The 17,463-nt window shown below is 33.6% G+C and overlaps 1 protein-coding gene across 1 annotated transcript in view; it reads left to right on the top strand.

Moving 5' to 3' along the window:
- Nucleotides 1-324: 324 nt before the first annotated feature.
- The window catches only part of LOC134236577 (titin homolog), a 59,523-nt gene continuing 42,384 nt past the window's right edge, over nucleotides 325-17,463 (top strand). The window contains 4 exon segments of the mRNA XM_062718755.1: nucleotides 325-415; nucleotides 11,523-11,603; nucleotides 12,406-13,075; nucleotides 17,082-17,461. Coding sequence (XP_062574739.1) covers nucleotides 340-415; nucleotides 11,523-11,603; nucleotides 12,406-13,075; nucleotides 17,082-17,461 — 1,207 coding nt within the window. The 5' untranslated portion in view covers nucleotides 325-339.

Below are 17,463 nucleotides of genomic sequence, written 5' to 3'. Positions count from 1 at the left end.
ATGTATAAAGGAACCACATGTAGAAGTGATTGAGTAAATCTGTTCATTCACCTGGAGAGAAGCCCCTTCCATTAATCGGGGCAGTGCATTTTTTAATATTCAATGATTTTTATGATGTAGGCTCATATGACAACAGTTATTGTGCCTCTGTTTACGGAATATTAAGCCGAAATCATCGAATGTTTTTGTTGAATCTGGATGATAATTACTTGAGTGATGGTGTGGAAAAAAGGGAATCTAACACAGGTTTAAACCTGATGAAGGATTATGGTTTTGACGGCATTGAACGGCAGATTTATAGAGAAGGATAAGACTTTTTTTGCAGAATATTAACGTACAATGGAGAGTTTAAAAGAATCTTACTTCTTTGCACAATATAAAAAAGAATTTGGGGATAAGACTGCACCAGAGTCAAGTAAGTTAATCCATTTTATTTCAATCTTTGCAGATTAGCGACACATTTTTTTTCACACAAATTTCGACAAATTATGTATTTAAAATTTTGATGGATTTTGTTTGCGTCTTGTAAAGTGCATTCAATGGCGACTCAGCGGTGATTATTTTGTTATGGGTACTTAGTAGTTACCTTTATAGGTAAACATTTTTTAAGGTGTCAAATTCCAATGGGTGATTAAATCCCAATTAGTTGGTGTACAGATCTCATATCTTTATTGCCACTTAGTGAGTCACAAGAAAAATTAAAATTAAACTAGAATTTTTATTTACCATTAAAATATAAAACAAATCCGAAAACAAGTAATAAAAAAGTTATTTGATGTACTCTACATCCAGTAGCAGTTTTCCCTTGTCTAGAGCTAATGGTATGTTTCCTGTGTCTCTGTGAAAATTGAATCCAGTGACTTTTTAAGACCCCCTTGTCACATAATTGCCACTTGTTATAACTTCTTGTACTCATAGAGACATTCATTTACTAACTCAAATCCCCATTGAAAGAAAAATGTCTACTTGTATGAAGGTACGATTATGAATCATTTGGCCTCGAAAGAGAGAGGCTGGTTCAAATTTTATCATACACATCTTCCAGAGTTTGATATAAATGACTCATTTCTGATTTGCACATTTTGCAAAAGGCTTGTTTTTATGGAACTTGGCATAAAATTAGTGCCACTACATTTAATTTGGAGGAATCAAAGAGATACATCGATGTTTTCTTAAGGTGAGAGCATGTCCCCTGATAATGAATGTCATGTAATGTATTTTACTCTTTTTTTTCTTGTCTCATTGTGTTGCAGGATCATGCACTGTACCTTTGTAGGGGACTTTGGAAAAAAAATAATCTGACAATTTATTGCTCGTAAATTGGATAAATATGGCAATGGGACAAAGTCAAGTGCAGAAAAAGAATGTTTAGCATGTCTAAGTAGACGAATATTCATTATCGTTGTCTCGCACAATTGATTTACATACAGGTACTTTATGATAAGTTTATATACATGGTAGGCATTATTGAATGTTTTGAAATATAGTATATCTTTCTGATTTTTTTTAATTATTTTTTTTTGGGGGGGGGGGGGAGTAGCCACTGGCAAATAGTGATAGGTGGTGAATATTTTGGTATTTATACATACGGAATATTTTTAAGAATTAGAAGTATCTGCAGCCTTTTACTTTTAAAATTTGATTTCCCATGTAATAAAAAGAAGTGACAGTTGACAATATTAATTTTATGAATTAGTATATTGTGATATTTAGGGGTATTGGTAAATTTTTTTAAATTTTAAACTAAAGCATCTAGATATTTGTCAAAATTTAGGACAGAGTTGAGATTTACAGTTTTGTGTAGAATGTATAAGCATGGACTAATCATTTTACCATTTTAAAATAATCTTGAAAAATATGTAAATTATTCTTAAATGCAAATTCAAATTTCATCAAATCATGACCTTTAAGGATAAATTGAGACTACATGCATGATAGGGGTTGAAGGATTTTACATTGTAGGCATATAAAGAAAAAAAATATGTAAACAAAAAGTCTGTTAAGATTTGAATCAATGATTGCAAGGATCCCCAGATGCAGATTCAGATTTTTTTCAAGTGGTGCTGCCCATTAAGGCTTTGAGGAGTGAATATTTTTTTTCATAAAAATGTATGGAAAACATTCATTCAAAAACTGCTTTTCATAAATAATGAAAAGCATTCCTATGAGTCTGCTGACTCAGGTTTGTACTGTCATTATGCCAGGGGTTATGGTGGGCAACAGAAGTGATAATTAAGACGTACATAAAATTATAAGGACTTTCTGAAGAGGTTCAGGACTATAAATTAAAAGCAAACTAATATATGTAGGCATTTTTTTTTTATTTATGCATGGTCTTTGACTAAGTAATTTAGGTCAGTAGGATAATATGGTTTTCATTACAAATTCATATTGCAGAGAGAGGAAGACACAGACAGATAGACAGAGGAGAGAGAAGCTTTCATTTGTGTCCCATTTTCACCTCTTGTTTACCTCTTCTAAATTATTTTTCACCAGACTTACCATTATGTAATATTATTGTAATATTGTCATTCTCCATTAATGTATTCCCTGACTGGGGGATCTACCAGTAACCATCTCTGACAAAATCATTAAAGATATACCTACCTCACTGATGTCATAACCCAGACACATCAAGACATATTAGTATTACACTATCTAAATTGTCTTCCAAGTTTTAACATATTAAAGTACACAAGGCACTTTAGGTGCTATATATAAACAAATGATGTACAGTTGAACTTCTGTATCTTGGACGTAATATTAAATACAAGGGGTGCGTTAAAGTAAGGCTCTACTGTAACAGTTTGAGATATTACACTATCTAAATTGTCTTCCAAGTTTTAACATTTTAAAGTACACAAGGCACTTTAGGTGCTCTATATAAACATGATGTACAGTTGAATCTCTGTATCTTGGACATAATATTAAATACAAGGGGTCCGTTAAAGTAAGGCTCTACTGTCAAAGATTCAATTTTATAAAAAAGTTATCATTGTACTGTAAACATACTATAAATGTACTACATTTAGCTGTGTATTCTATTTAGCAATTTTTAAATTAGAGGAAAGGATCATCCGCTAAATCAAGTACATTGCTAAATGTCTTATTTAAATATCATAGATTTATATCTAGCACATTCAGATAGCGCTAAATCAAATCTACATTAACTTTTTGAAACACGAATTTCCACCAAATATCGTACAAGCCAAATATGATACATTTACAGTACTTCAATTACTGCTCACACTACAAAATTTAGTGTAGCAATTAGCACAATCATGAAAAGCACACTTGCATCATGAAAATGCCAAGTATGTGTTTAACATAAGTTATTGTTTATGAAGCACAGCACCAAAGTAGCCAAAAAGAGAAAACTGCTAAATTTTGTCAACAGTAGTTATGGTTGAGGTTAAAATACAGGAAAAAAACACAGAAAACAAAGTTCAGGGACAGATAAGTTTGTTGCTTGAAAATAGGGGGATCTATCACCTTGCTTTTAATTAGCATCATTTCAGTATTCATTTGGTGTAATATGATTTTGCCCTAAGCTTTTTTCACTTAATATCTGCAAAACTAGGACTGAAATTATTAAAAGATAACCTAGGACTAAACACCTGGTAGGAAATGGTTCTACATTCATGAATCCAGCCTCATCTGCATTCAGCAATTGGACCTTTCATTGCAAGACACCATTAAAGATACAAGCTACAAGGACAGTTTCATGGTCAAGTTTATTCTAGCTTATGTGTGTGGGACGGAAATCTGTTTGGCAGTCCAAACAGAAGAATATATATTGACATTCTTTTACACAAAAGTATTTCAATATAGGCATTGTGGTTTAAATAATTGATAGATTATCTATTAGAAAAATGTACTTGTAATATTGGTCTAAGATTATCTGAGATTATATGTGGTACTCTTGATATGTCATCCAAAATTAGAGCAATTTAAACAGACGCATATTTTGAAACTGTTTTTTCGGTTGGCATTTTCTGTTTTCTTTGGATTGTGTGGGAAGCATTTTAAATGACTATCTTCTTTAGCTCAAATGATCTTGTAAATAAGCAAGGACTCTTTTTTTGGCAGTAATTATATCCACTTATGAACAGGGACAAGATGAAATTTGGCCTGTTTATATAGGGACTATTATAGATAAGGAAATAATAGAGTACATATTTATAAGGCTAGACTCGGGAAAGACTTGCAAATTAGCAGGCCATGTTTGGACCATGTGTAATGATAACACATGCAAATTGGTTTACAACCCCAGATTAAATGTTTATTAAGTGTCGCAGGTGAATTCATCAGGGGATGGCATGCTTCACATACTGGACCTTACCAGTACTGGTATATCGCGTACCGAACTTAGTTTCATTACCTACAATGAAGTGGACACTCTACCTTAATTAGATGGACCACATATATATAGGAGTGTATACCGAATCTGTGACCTTGGCTTTAATGTGAATAATTTACTCATGTTTGGAGACATTATGGTCAAACACATTTGAAAAAGATATGAAATAATGGCTGGACATTAACTGGACAGTTCAGTGACTGTTGTTCACTGACCGAACTATAGCCTACAGCACGGGACTAGTAAGGAAGATACAAAGGCTTGTTTTTAAAGCTTGAATGTTATGCTAAAATAACAGAATATATAATACGCTGAAAGACATTCAAATGTCATATTATGGATTCTATAAGCTGAAAAAATGTCTTTTTGTGATCATGCACATAATTGATTCAAAGGATCTAAGAGTACAGACCAAATGAGAGGTCCCCCGTTTTTTAAGTGGTACTGAAGTACAAACTAAAGACAGAGGTGAAATTCTGAGATTATGCAGGATTATCTTATGCACCAGACTGCATGGAATTATGGGCTATTTATCTTCTGATCGCATAAGGATGTAATATTATGGCGGTGCAGTGTTTACATTTCCGTAATTCCTTGTAGGTCATCTAGGGTGATCTCGTTTGATAAGGTGTCATGACAGGTGTGGTACATTAATAAGGTGCCATTATATACTTATACCATAATCTGGGACTCTATTGCTGTATATAGTTACGTGCTATATAAGATATGGCCTGATTATAGACTAGGAAATCAATGATGTCCCACTACGAAGAGAAACAATGTTCTGAGTAGTGACAAAAAATACTGAATATGAATTATAGATTCTCATATTCTACTGTCTTTGAAGCGGTTGACAAGTTTATTAACTGTGTGGCATTCTTCAATGGCTGAAAAGTTGTTGAAGTGAAACATGCATTTGAAAATGGAGCTAAATGTAAAATACTTCAGTCTGAAAGGATCACACTAAGGAAAACATCAAGATGATGTTTGCTGTGACAGGTGAGAAACTGGTATCTGTGAACAGGTAAACATTGTATGTAGGTATAATTCCATGTTCCTAGGAGGGCTCATGCTTTGTGTGTTCCTCTCCAACTTTTACATAACCTTAATCACACAAAACCTTTGAAGAGAAATGCCGAAAGTTGCTCATATTTCTGGCAGTTTAGCATCTCTTCTTCATGTTCTTTGCCTCAGTCTGTTTGGTGCAGAATCATAAGGCAGCAAAAACAAAAACAAGCAGTAGAATCAGAAGATGAAAGTGTCTCTTGCAGATGATACAATCGAAGATCTAAATCCAGAGCCCAAGTGTCTGGCAGGCAACCAAGATCGAGTTCTGATGCATTCCTGCTCAATGTTTATACTTTTAAGAAGGATGAAATAAAAAATTGATGTCTTGAATTGTGAGGGGTGTAAACAGTGGTTAACCATGTGCCCTTTCTACTTAACTTCAGCTCAGATTTTCTCTGTTTTATGTGGTCATTAATTTTGGAATCGGTTGACACTGGACCAAACAGTTGCACCGTTTTATTTGCAGAGCAAAGTAAACTCTGGAAGCTTAAAGAGAGTAGTGGCTGTTTCTTGATACAAAATAAACACATCAGTTTCGAGATTTTACAACTGGCAGCTATTTTCACAAATGTTTGATTACTGCAGATTTGAGAATTTGCTATTTATACAGATAGTCTGCTCTTTTCACATCGAAGATCTCCAGAAAAACACTTCAAACATTTCTTTGATTGGTTGAAATTGGCCAAGACGTACCATTGGCCCCAATTATACCCTTTTATTAATCTAGAATGCTAGTATGGCAGTTACACAGTCTTAGCATTAGTAGTATGACCTATTTAGTAAATGGACATGTACAAGGTATACATGTATTCATTTATCAATTAAGATAGGTGAATCAATCATTAAGCAACAACCTATTTATTCTGCAAGTTTTAGCAATGCGCTGTTAGTTTATGATCCCTGATGACCCTGAATATTAAGTGAAAATTAAATCTATTAATACTTCCTTATTTTTTTCTTCTCAGTGACTATACCTTTACAGCTTTACTTGCATTTTAATTGCAACATATTTCCTGAAGATTTTTTTTTACCTTTGCAGTGTACTTGTGTACTGTTATACCCTTTACATTTGCAGCCCTTTTTAGCATTGAATTAATTCCTAAAATTTAATAGAATCCAACTTAGAAATGGATATATATACCCCTTATTGATTAGCTTTCAGATTTAGAATTAAGAGGTATCCAATCAAAATGTATATAAGAATTGATCTAAATGGGTTCATGTACCTTGAAATTTACATTCAGGTAAATACGTAAGGCTTTCAAAAACAGGTGAGATCAAATTTGATACAGTAATAGCTTTCTAGACCATCAAAGAAACGAGTAAATAGACGATCGTCAATTACATTATTAAGTGTTTACGACCTTGTCAAAGCTTTATTGTGAAACCTGTTACAGTGTCTGACCAAGTGAAAATCTGTCGTAATGTTTAGGGATATTGTGTTAAGACATATACATTTATACATGTAATACTGGGATTCATAGAGAAGGTTTAATTTAAGTTTTGTCTGAAAACTTGGAAGACATTGCATGTTTCTTTCCACTAAAGGTATTTTGTTAAGTTATCAGCATGTCATATTTAAAGCAGGTTTAGATAGAAATGGGTGAAAGTTTCTCTTGAGGGGGCAGGAACGCAAACTCCTGAAGGTGGTTCTTAATTCCTGAAAGGAGTCCATTTAAATGGCTTGAAATTTCATTGACAAGACAGGAGTGTTATTTTTATGCTGTTTAATATCTGAGAAAGTGCATACATATCTGAATAGCTTGATTGTCATGCACTAGAAGAGAGCGGATTTAATCTGAGGAGTGCAGGGTATGTTTGTCTGTGAAACAGTTGAAGGATTGGACAATTTCAAAGTTGTTTTGGACGTTGTGTTTCCAGGATTTCATTCATGTCTTCATGGTTGTTGAATCAACATTGATTTTGTATTTCCGCAGTGCAAATAGCAAGGAATTAAGGTGTTTACATGAGATGCATTTCTTTAAATGTTTGGATTACACATAAAATTTTTTTCCACTACAAGAAACTTGAAAATCTTATCTGTTTGAGGCAAGTATGTGTTTCTTATGAGTACATTGAAGTAAGGATTTTAATGGTTGAATGCTTTTTTAAAATCGATTTTTTTTATAATAAAATGAAAGAAACCTTCAGGATTCTTTTTGTAAGGAAAAAAATTCAATTTTGTTTTTACAAATAATATCAGGGTATGAAATGTGAACTGATGTTAGTGTGTGTAGGTGTTTGTGAGTGGGAAAAGGTGTTTTTAGAAATCATTTTGCGGTTTGAAAGCATTCATATATCTTTGGAGAATTAATGTCCTTGGAAAACCATATTGTATTACTCTGATGTAGGTATTATGATTTCTTGTCATGTGTTGTAATTTGATGTTACAGGCCACATAATTTTCAGGGTACCATAACCATGATAACTGCTGTAGTGCTCTGACATTTTAAATATTCTTAATATGAAGAAGAGATTGAACCTTTACCCTTGATATAAATTCAGAAGTTCTGTTTTTAGTGAAATCAAGGTATTTGTATTTAATAATTTAACAAATTAAATTTTCAGAATTAATTGCTTAATTTTCATGGATCATATAGAATTCCATTGCATTTCTGCATTCCCCAATACAAATCCTAGTTACACTGCCCAGATCTGTAGGTCAGATAAGGAACCCTGACTTTATCAGGAGCACATCTTCTCTCTTGTCTTCAGGTAACCTATGTATAATGTTAGCTGCAGGGTTTTCTACTACCATTTTTCCAAAGAATGCTTGCAAGCTTGATCAGTTGTCAGAACTAACCCTTCTTATTGAAAGCTGTTTGTCTGCGAGGGGGCTATGAATAGCAGCCCTGATGTATCAGCTTGATAAAAATGTTTTGTGAAAGATATTGATCCATATTGTAAAAAGAAAAAGATGATTTGATGAGTTTCTGGCTTGCTGCCACTTGTGTATCGTTTTTCTCCATACATCACCTTCGTCAGACTCTGATAGTTAGATAAGTTTCTCTAATTACATCAGGATAAGTGATTACATTAATTAATTTTCACAGTGAACCTGCATTCAGATTGCATTTTACCAAGATAATCCATTATCCTTTATAATCCATTTGTTTCCAGTTTTGGGCAATCGAAATATCTTATTTTCAGCATGCACTCTAAGGGTCATATAATGATACTCATATTTTTTCCATCCATGAATCTTTAGGAACTTAAGGCAATATCTTACAACCAGCTAGATTCAGGTTCATTAAAGTCAATGAATTAATGTACCTGGCTTTATTGAGGAAGGAATGTTCTCAGAACTCATGTTTCCATAAACTCATTTTGCCACTGTGAAGGAACTGGGTGGGTACATGTACGAGGGGCGTTCAATAAATAATGTCATTGGGGCTCAGAAAGAAGCAAACGACGCTTTTCAATGATTTACTTCATGATTTTACTTATTAATCTATTTCAATTCAAACACATGTCCGTAACATTTTTTATCCAATTTCTGATTGTTTTTAGCTCATGTTTGGGTATGACCCTTAGTATACTGGAAAATGGCAGACCAAATGATTTCCTGGACTTGTTTTTTCCTTCTAAAAGGTGTTTTATTCAAGTTTGGAAATAGAAAAAAGTCAAAAGGTCAAAGATCTGGCAAATATTGTTAATTAAATTAACTTTCTGTACCTGGGCATGCGGGTTTAAACGCTGTCTTGGAAATTCAATGTAGTGGATTCCTGATTCTGGGTCCTTTCTCTGATAAACCTTTCGATTTTTTTGCAAAAAAACTGCTTTCTAGACACCTTCAGTTTCCATAAATTTGAACAATAATACATAATATTTAAGAAAATTGCATATAAATCTGTTTTTGTGCTGCCTTTGCTCTTGACTGTTTTTATCAAGGTAAATTTTGTTTTAATGATTTTAAGCAATAGATTCATGTTCCAATATCTGTTTGATTATAAAACAAACGTGGATATGCTGATATTTTAAAATAATTGTTAACACTTTTGTACACGCTGTCGTTTTCAGATTTTTCAAAACAGGGTGACCTTAGCTTAATTACTATCAAACGTTTCTTAAAAACAGTGTAAACTACTCCCGATATGATGTCTATCAAATTTGCTATGTGTCTTAAAGTCAATCAAACATCATCAAATATTATTTGTTGAAATTCGGCGATCAGTACATAAGTTGTTATAATTTTTGTTGGCAAGTGCCCATTATATAATTTTTTATCTTTGAAATCCACTTGCTAATTTGTCTATAAAACATCTGTAAATGTCACATATTTCAGTGAATATTTCTTTGGGATTTTTAACAAGTTTTACACTTTAATGTAGCTTTTATTTTCATAGTTTACTGATCCTTTACCAGTCATTTATAATGCAGTGTCTCGAATAGCCCTTGTTTCCCAGCTTCTCACAATAAAACTATGTGATGAAAAGTGGTCACATAAACTGTTATACATTCATTAAAGATTCAATAATGAGAGAAAGTTTTATGTCATATGACTACTATGTTGTATGTCATCGAGCTAATGACATTATTTATTGAACTCCTGTATAGTAGTTCAGTAGTTCCCAGGGTTTTTCTGTCTGACTATAGCCATCTTATTTTACATCTACATGTTTATGCTAACCTTTATTGAACGTTTCATTTGTTCTCTGAAAAACCATATAAATGGTAATTCTTTACAAAAATCTGTGTACAATGCTCCTGCATTTGAATTAAAAGTAAATCAACCTTCAAGGTCACTGTTTGCTTCTATGAGTGTACTAGCCAGTTCCTGAATTATAGGTCTCTCTTGTGCCTTAGCAGTGCACTGACATTAATTATAATCTTGTTATCTCCAGCAGGTATTGAATTTTTGGTGTATCTGAGTGGGTAGATGGATGAATCATTTGAAGACACCTGTATTTTGCATAAACGTATTAATTTGGGTGTCTAAGGTTTGGACTACCCTGCTGAGCTGCCTTTGACAATCCTGATAATAAATCATCTCTGGTGAAAATCAACTTTGTATTCACAAAGTCTGCATGGATTAAAAGAGTGAATTATTTGGTTGTGATGTACAATTAGAAAACTTCAGATCATTTCATTAGGTCTAGATGAATTTGATTTCTTCAGTGATAAATAAACAGATACCATTAGGCATATACCCAATTATATTAGCTAATTAGAACCTGAAATCTCGAATTCTTCAATACATCATTGTATGTGGCTCAAATGACAAAAGACTGCTTGCTAATTCATCATAAATGTTACCACAGGTATAGATTAGCCAGTAAACCGGAGGTAGTTTGGATAAATTTACAAGCTGACGTGAGGTAGTACCGAATTTAACCGGGTTCTACTGTGTTTGAGTGTATCATGTGAACCTGTACTGATTTGACCCAGAATCATTGTGAGCTGGGTGGCTTTTGACAATTTGTGGTTGTGTTAACCATCTGTCAGATGTCACAAATGTCAGATGTAGTATTGCCCTGTAAAGGAATTATCCGATCAAAACTGGAAATCCGTAGCTGATTCTATCTGTTTGTATATTTATCTATACTTCCTTCATACCTCAATGAACATTGGTCAACGCTATCCTGTTTAGCTAGCGTATATATCTATATAGCTGATTTTGATCTTGTATCGTGACCCAAAACATTTAAACATGGGACCTTTGAACATTATTTTTTCTACCGCAAAGAAATACTTATGTCAACACTGGGTAGATTATAAAGCACTCCTTTAGTTCGTGCACTCCCCTTTATTTTGATATATAGGACCCTATTTACCCTGTTTTGTTTGTGTATATTTTTGCTGACTGTCATAGTCAAGCAACTGACCTCGAGCTGACAGAATGGCTGTCATGTAACATCAGTTCTCTTTCTTTTTTTAAACCTTCATCATTGACATGAGTTGTAAGTAGTGGAATTCCAAAAAATCGTCTAGATTATTATGAAGGACTGTCACAATTTTTGACTCATTTATAATTTTCATATTTAAAAGGTTGTCAAAATGAACAAATTTCTTCCATGGAATCATTCATTCATTAAGATTTTTGGTAATTATTGATGTAGTTGATAGTGACTTATAAATGTTGCTTTATTTGTAGGTCGTAGGAGGTACATTAGCCGGCCAGGAAGTGCAGACCTGCCGTACTCCTCCTATGCACTGTCCAACCATGATTACTCAGGTGAGCTCAGCAACTTCTGCTTCCTTATAAACCATTTATATTCAGATAAATTTGTCAATTTTGTCTTCTTTATATCATTATTTAGTATCTTGTTTACCTTACTTCATATCTTTTTCTTACCATTACCCAATGATTTGTCTCACTCTGAGTCCTCTTCATATCATTATTTATAAGAGCTTATCTGCATCATTATATGTCTTCTTCCTTTCATTATCTCAGGGTATCTTATCTGTTTTATGTGTCTTTTTGAGAACAGTGGTGAGTTAGGCTTGCCTTGGATTTTCTTTGTCTATTACATAGGTATTAAATTGGCATTGTTTATATCAAACCTTGCAAGATCTCTTTGTCTTTGAGGGAGGGTGGATTGGGTGGTTTGTTATGTCATTCCTGAAAGTAAGACAGGGTTCTTTATGCCAAATGTCTTTTGATATGTGCTCAAAAGACATAGGTTTCTGTGTGATTAAGGCACATTGTCTTTGTCACCACTTCAAGTTCTTTGCTGTTTCTGCATCAAAGCCCAAAGGTAACCCTGTTGTCTGCATGTGAGTAGGATTGTAAAACCTTGATGCCCACCTTCTCTTTGTTATTATAGGTTATATCAAAATCTTTTGGGAGGGCACTCTCTGAGGGGCATTTGTACTTTTACACTGCTCAGAGTTCTTCATTTCATCATTATGATCTATTGCTTTCGCTAGTAGCTAAACTTCAATCTGATTTTCTGTTCTTTGTTAATTGATTTATGTCCTCAACATATTGTTCAATTGCAAATGATCAATGTTAACAACAAGTGTTTCTCTTGCAGGTCCTTCTTACAATGGCTATGCTAGCAGCTTAGATCCCCACACTTATGAAATTATGTCCAAATATACTCGAGGATATGACTACCCACAATCCTCAGCAGTTCGTTCATACAGCACTGGTTCAAGTTCAGGCTCTCAAGCATTAGGTTCATCATATGGACATACAAGTGGTTACCAGTCAAGCCAGAGACCACAAAGACACGCTTCTTATGGCAGTTCTTATGACACTGGAACTAAATATAGTGGTTCCTCTGACACTGGGACAAGATTTGGTGGCTCCACTGAGTTAGGTACCAGATATGCTGGTGGCTCCACCGATTATGGAACAAAATATGGTGGTTCCAGTGACTTAGGAACTAAATACGGTGGTTCTAGTGACTTAGGAACTAAATATGGTGGTTCAAGTGATTTAGGAACTAAATATGGTGGTTCAAGTGATTTAGGAACTAGGTATGGTGGTTCAAGTGACTTAGGATCAAAGTATGGCAGTTCTAAAGACACTGCACAACCTAAATATGGAGGCTCAGTGGAGTTAGGAACAAAGTATGGTGGTGGTGGCGAGTTTGGAACAAGCTATGGTGGCGCCTCCAGAGATGGATTGAACTACGGAAATACCTCTATTTATGAAAGCAGTTATCAAGGGAGTGAACCCAAGTCTAAATACTCTACAAGGTAAATGTATAAATTTTTATATTGGAATCTATATTTATTGGCCTCTCATCATAGATATCTTAAGGGATATAATTATCTTATTTTGTAGTAGGGGGTTTTCTTTATGATGTTTGATGGGGTATAGCAGTCCTGCATTTTCCTACCCAAAGTTTTAATCTATGTCATGAATACTGGATAGGGGATTAATTTCACGGGTTGTAATTTTCAGGGTTTTCTCTCATCGAACACGATCGCGGTTTCTTGAATTCGCGGAATTCTTATGTTATAGAAGTTACCTCCCTTGTCTATATCCGTTTAATCCATTGCTACATGTAAACGACATTCATCATTGTTATGTCTTTATTTCACGAACAACAGGGTAGGTTAATATAAAACAGTTAGACTTAATAAATAATTGACAATTAATTAAAACAGTGCAGTTATCAAAAGTCCTTGACTACAAACATCAAATAACTTTCCTATATTCTATTACGATGAGTGCATGTACACCCCAAGATCTTCAATACATCGCGGCGAAAAACCACTGGACGGTAATAAATGTGTTAATGTAGGTCGACGAAATAATATCCTTCCAAATCTTCAGTAAGTTCGATAGTTATTTGGATGTTTTTTTTAAAAATCAAATTAAAATGTCGATAAAAACTATAATATGCATGATAATGCAGGTAATGCACACACTGTGCATGGTAACATTAGTTACGTACGAGTAATCAAAACTCATGGCCCACGTGTTTTGATTGATGAAACATGTAGCGTTGGCTATTAAAAAGCCTTTTAACAATTACAGGTTATTATCTGTTGACTTGAATTAATGTAAAGCGTGCTAATTAAAATAATTGACTGACAAGTACTACTCGTAATTACTGAAATGACCATATACAGTGGTGCATGTAAATGTACATGTATTTAAACCTATCGTAGTCTATTCTCAAATTTCCAAATAAAACATGGAGATTATAGAAAATTTATTCACTGTTTCTTGAATTCACGGATTTATTATCACCGTGAATATAGCGAATATTAACACCGCGAGTTATTTTCCCCCTATACAGTATACAAAATATTATTAGGACAGTACCAAAGACATAGAATTTTGATATATCTGATTAAAAAAAAAAGCAAAGGCTGAGGAGGGGGTAGATGGGCGGTCCTGTCCACAAATATCTATCTTTTTCATTCTGTTGTACAATCTGAATTACCCCTGAGTTCTGAACATTTCTCAGTCTATTTCAAATTCTTAATTAAATTTTGTCAATTTTTGGTAGTTGTATAGTACCAATGAGTAAATTTTTAATTTCCTAATTTCTCTCTGTATTTGTTTGAAGGTTGTAGGTAATACACATTAATATGAATTTGAAAATTAATGAAAGCTCAAAATCTTCTCTCTTACCCCTTGACATCAAAAAGGCATACTGTCTGGATGAGTTTGTTATATGTAATAACCTTATTCCGTAGTCTTAAAAATTCGTTACCTTTAGATTCAGTGATCTAACCCACGGGTCTAGTAAATTGGATATTTTCAAAGTTTGTTCAGTGTTTGAAAATTTTTTTTGTTTACTTTTGGATGTCCAAAAATGTTCCCTTCAAAACAAACTTTAAAATTCTGAATTCCTGTACCAGGGTTTAGTCTTATGATGGATTAATAATATCAAATATTAAGAAGTATTGTATATTAGCAATCCTTTTTCTTGACATCGATCTTTCAGATAAACTATTTACACTATTACAGTAATTTGAACATCTATCATTATTTTGAATGACTTCTGTGTCCAGGCTTTGGTCATGAGAGGGAGAGACTCAGAGGTTTGTCTTTTTGTCAAAAAAGTGTGTATCATCCTTTAAAATCAGAAGTAACTTTACCAATATCTTAGAGACATTTCTCAACTCCTCAGTTTGCTGGAAACAATTTGCAATACCAAAGTCTGTGTCAGATGTTTTGGAAAGCTGTTTCTCAGAGGCAGATATAAAGTTCTTGATATTTGTTTTTACAAGAAAATTGTAATTTAATATTTCTTTAGATATTAAAGACAACAACTTTGTTCCTAAATTAGTGTCAAATTCTAAGCTATAACAATAGAGAGGAAATGAATTTCTTGGATACAGAAGAAAAAAGAAAAACATTTTAAAGAAGTTTAAGAAATTTAACAAAGAACATTAATTTGATATGTGTCAAAAGTTTTTCCATTCAGATGAAAATGTCACTTAAAAGCCTTCAAATCAGTAATATTAACTCTTAAAACCTATTGAATAGATGTAGATACATGAGTTTTAATGAGGAATGACATGCTATCATAGAACTTGATAGTTCATTGTCCCCGGGTAATTCCAAAGACAAGATTTCTTGGTGCAGTCAAATATCGGTCACAATAAGGCTTAAAAATGGGGAAGGGGAGATTTCTTTCTCATAAGCTGAATTATATATCTTCTACTATCCTGGAGAAACACAAAAGCTTTGTTTGTACTAAATAGGTTGGAGGATAAATGAAGATTGGTCTAAACTCAAGTAACCCCCGAAGACAAAATTCAAACAATAAATGGCATATTATTTTTCACAATTTATCAAGTTGCTGATCTTTGTTGTTTGGAAGGGAATAAAAGGCGGTAATATCTGGACTGTTAAATAACTTTTTTAAATGAAATACCTGTGCCATCTCTAGTTGTAATTGCTGCTAGATTACCGTTAAAGGAAGAATGCTGTTTTAAGACTTTTTTGTTGAATTAAGGAACCAGCTAGAAATTCCTTCATGTATACATAGTGAAGCTTTGAAAAATAATGTCAAATGAAGATGTCTAAACTTTTGCCCCTATAATTACAAAGGTGTATACCAAGTAATTATTGTAATTACATTTCATGCATTGCACACAATAGTATTTTATGCAAAAAGAATTGTAGAAATTTTGTGGAGATGTTATAGCTTTGTCCTGTTTATGACACACTAGCTTTAGAGAGAGAAATTACCTGCATTCGATTTACAGTGCTAAATATGGAGAAAACATATTATAAATAGTGAAGTGTTTAATAAAGAAATATCAAGAGCTCCCTGAAGGCATATGATATGAACCGCAGGTGTCATAATTGAATTGCATGTGGTGCATACAAACAAAAAGCTCTGCACCTGTCAAGGAATGGCGCTGTTTGTTTTACCTGCACTAATGGAGAAATTTTTATTGCCTGGCATTGTAGCTTAGTAATTTCCAATTATCATGGTCTATTTTTACATTGCATTAGCCCATTTACTCCAGACCTGTAAATTTTGGGTTGAATTTTATTCAATTTTCAGCAAGCATTTTTCTAAAAATAGAAAAATATAGACAAGTTGGTTTGGTAAAGTACTTGAGTTTACGTTGTGATCTAACAGGAGGTGGGGTAAAATGATAGACTAAGGAGAAATTGATACACCGTTTAAAGGTCTGAGTTACCAAAGTGGGTGGTTAAATTATGGACTTCTGTCTGGGTGGCTGAACACTTGTAACACTGTCCAATCTAGACTGCCTACAACTAGGTAGTACTTGCTATTTCATGTAGTCTTAAAAATGAAGAAGTATAATCAATGTATGAAAGTCTGGAGGAAGATCTCTTTTTTACCATATATAAATTGGCTAAATTGAGTATATGACAGTTGAACCCCTTAAATGGCCTCTGAGTGGAAGGTGCCAGGTGAATTGGTTTATGATAAAGTTTTCAACACTAGAGAAGATAAGATTGGATTGTTTAATAACTTTATACAGAGGGCCCTGATTATCAAACAAAATATTTGTGAACTAAGAGAAACAGATAGGAACAGTTAAATTGATTCCCTCCCTCTATATATCCCCCAGGGACAATCTCAAATTATATACTCTGCAAATTTTTATTCCTAAAAAAATAATGACACAGCAGTTTACTTTTTTCTTTAAAAAGTTAGTCATTGTTAGTGAGGAAATATAGTGAAATCATTAAAAGAATATAAATTAAGGTTAGCAATCAATATTTATGAGGTGTAATTTTGTTTACATTGCTTTGTAGGTATGGAGAAAATGAGGAAACAAAACAAAGTGAAACGCAAACATCAAGAAAAGTGAGATCACCATATGAACGATACAAACCACTAGAGGAGGACGCTCCAACACAAAGCAAGGACGTCGACATCCAGGAAATCCGATCTCGGAGTCTGAGGTATCGCAGCAGAGACGACAAAAAGGAACCGCCATCGGAAAAAAGTCAAATCAAAGGAACCTACGAAATGTACCGACCAGAATCGAGGAAACCTAGTGAGACCACCGAGAGCTTTGACCTTGACAGACCAGTGTTTTCTTCTTTAGATGATTCAGTGGATTCATTAAAAAGTGCTTCTTTCAGTGAAAGATGGAAAAGGGGAAGTTCTGGGATTTTCAAGGGAGGCTGGGAA

The sequence above is a fragment of the Saccostrea cucullata genome, unplaced genomic scaffold, assembly GCF_032062105.1.
Source record: "Saccostrea cucullata isolate Sc308-1 unplaced genomic scaffold, CSIRO_AGI_Scuc_v1 ctg264, whole genome shotgun sequence".
Classification (NCBI taxonomy): Eukaryota; Metazoa; Mollusca; class Bivalvia; order Ostreida; family Ostreidae; genus Saccostrea; species Saccostrea cuccullata.
Note: the sequence above shows the minus strand (reverse complement) of the source record. Positions and strands in the feature narration are given on the sequence as shown.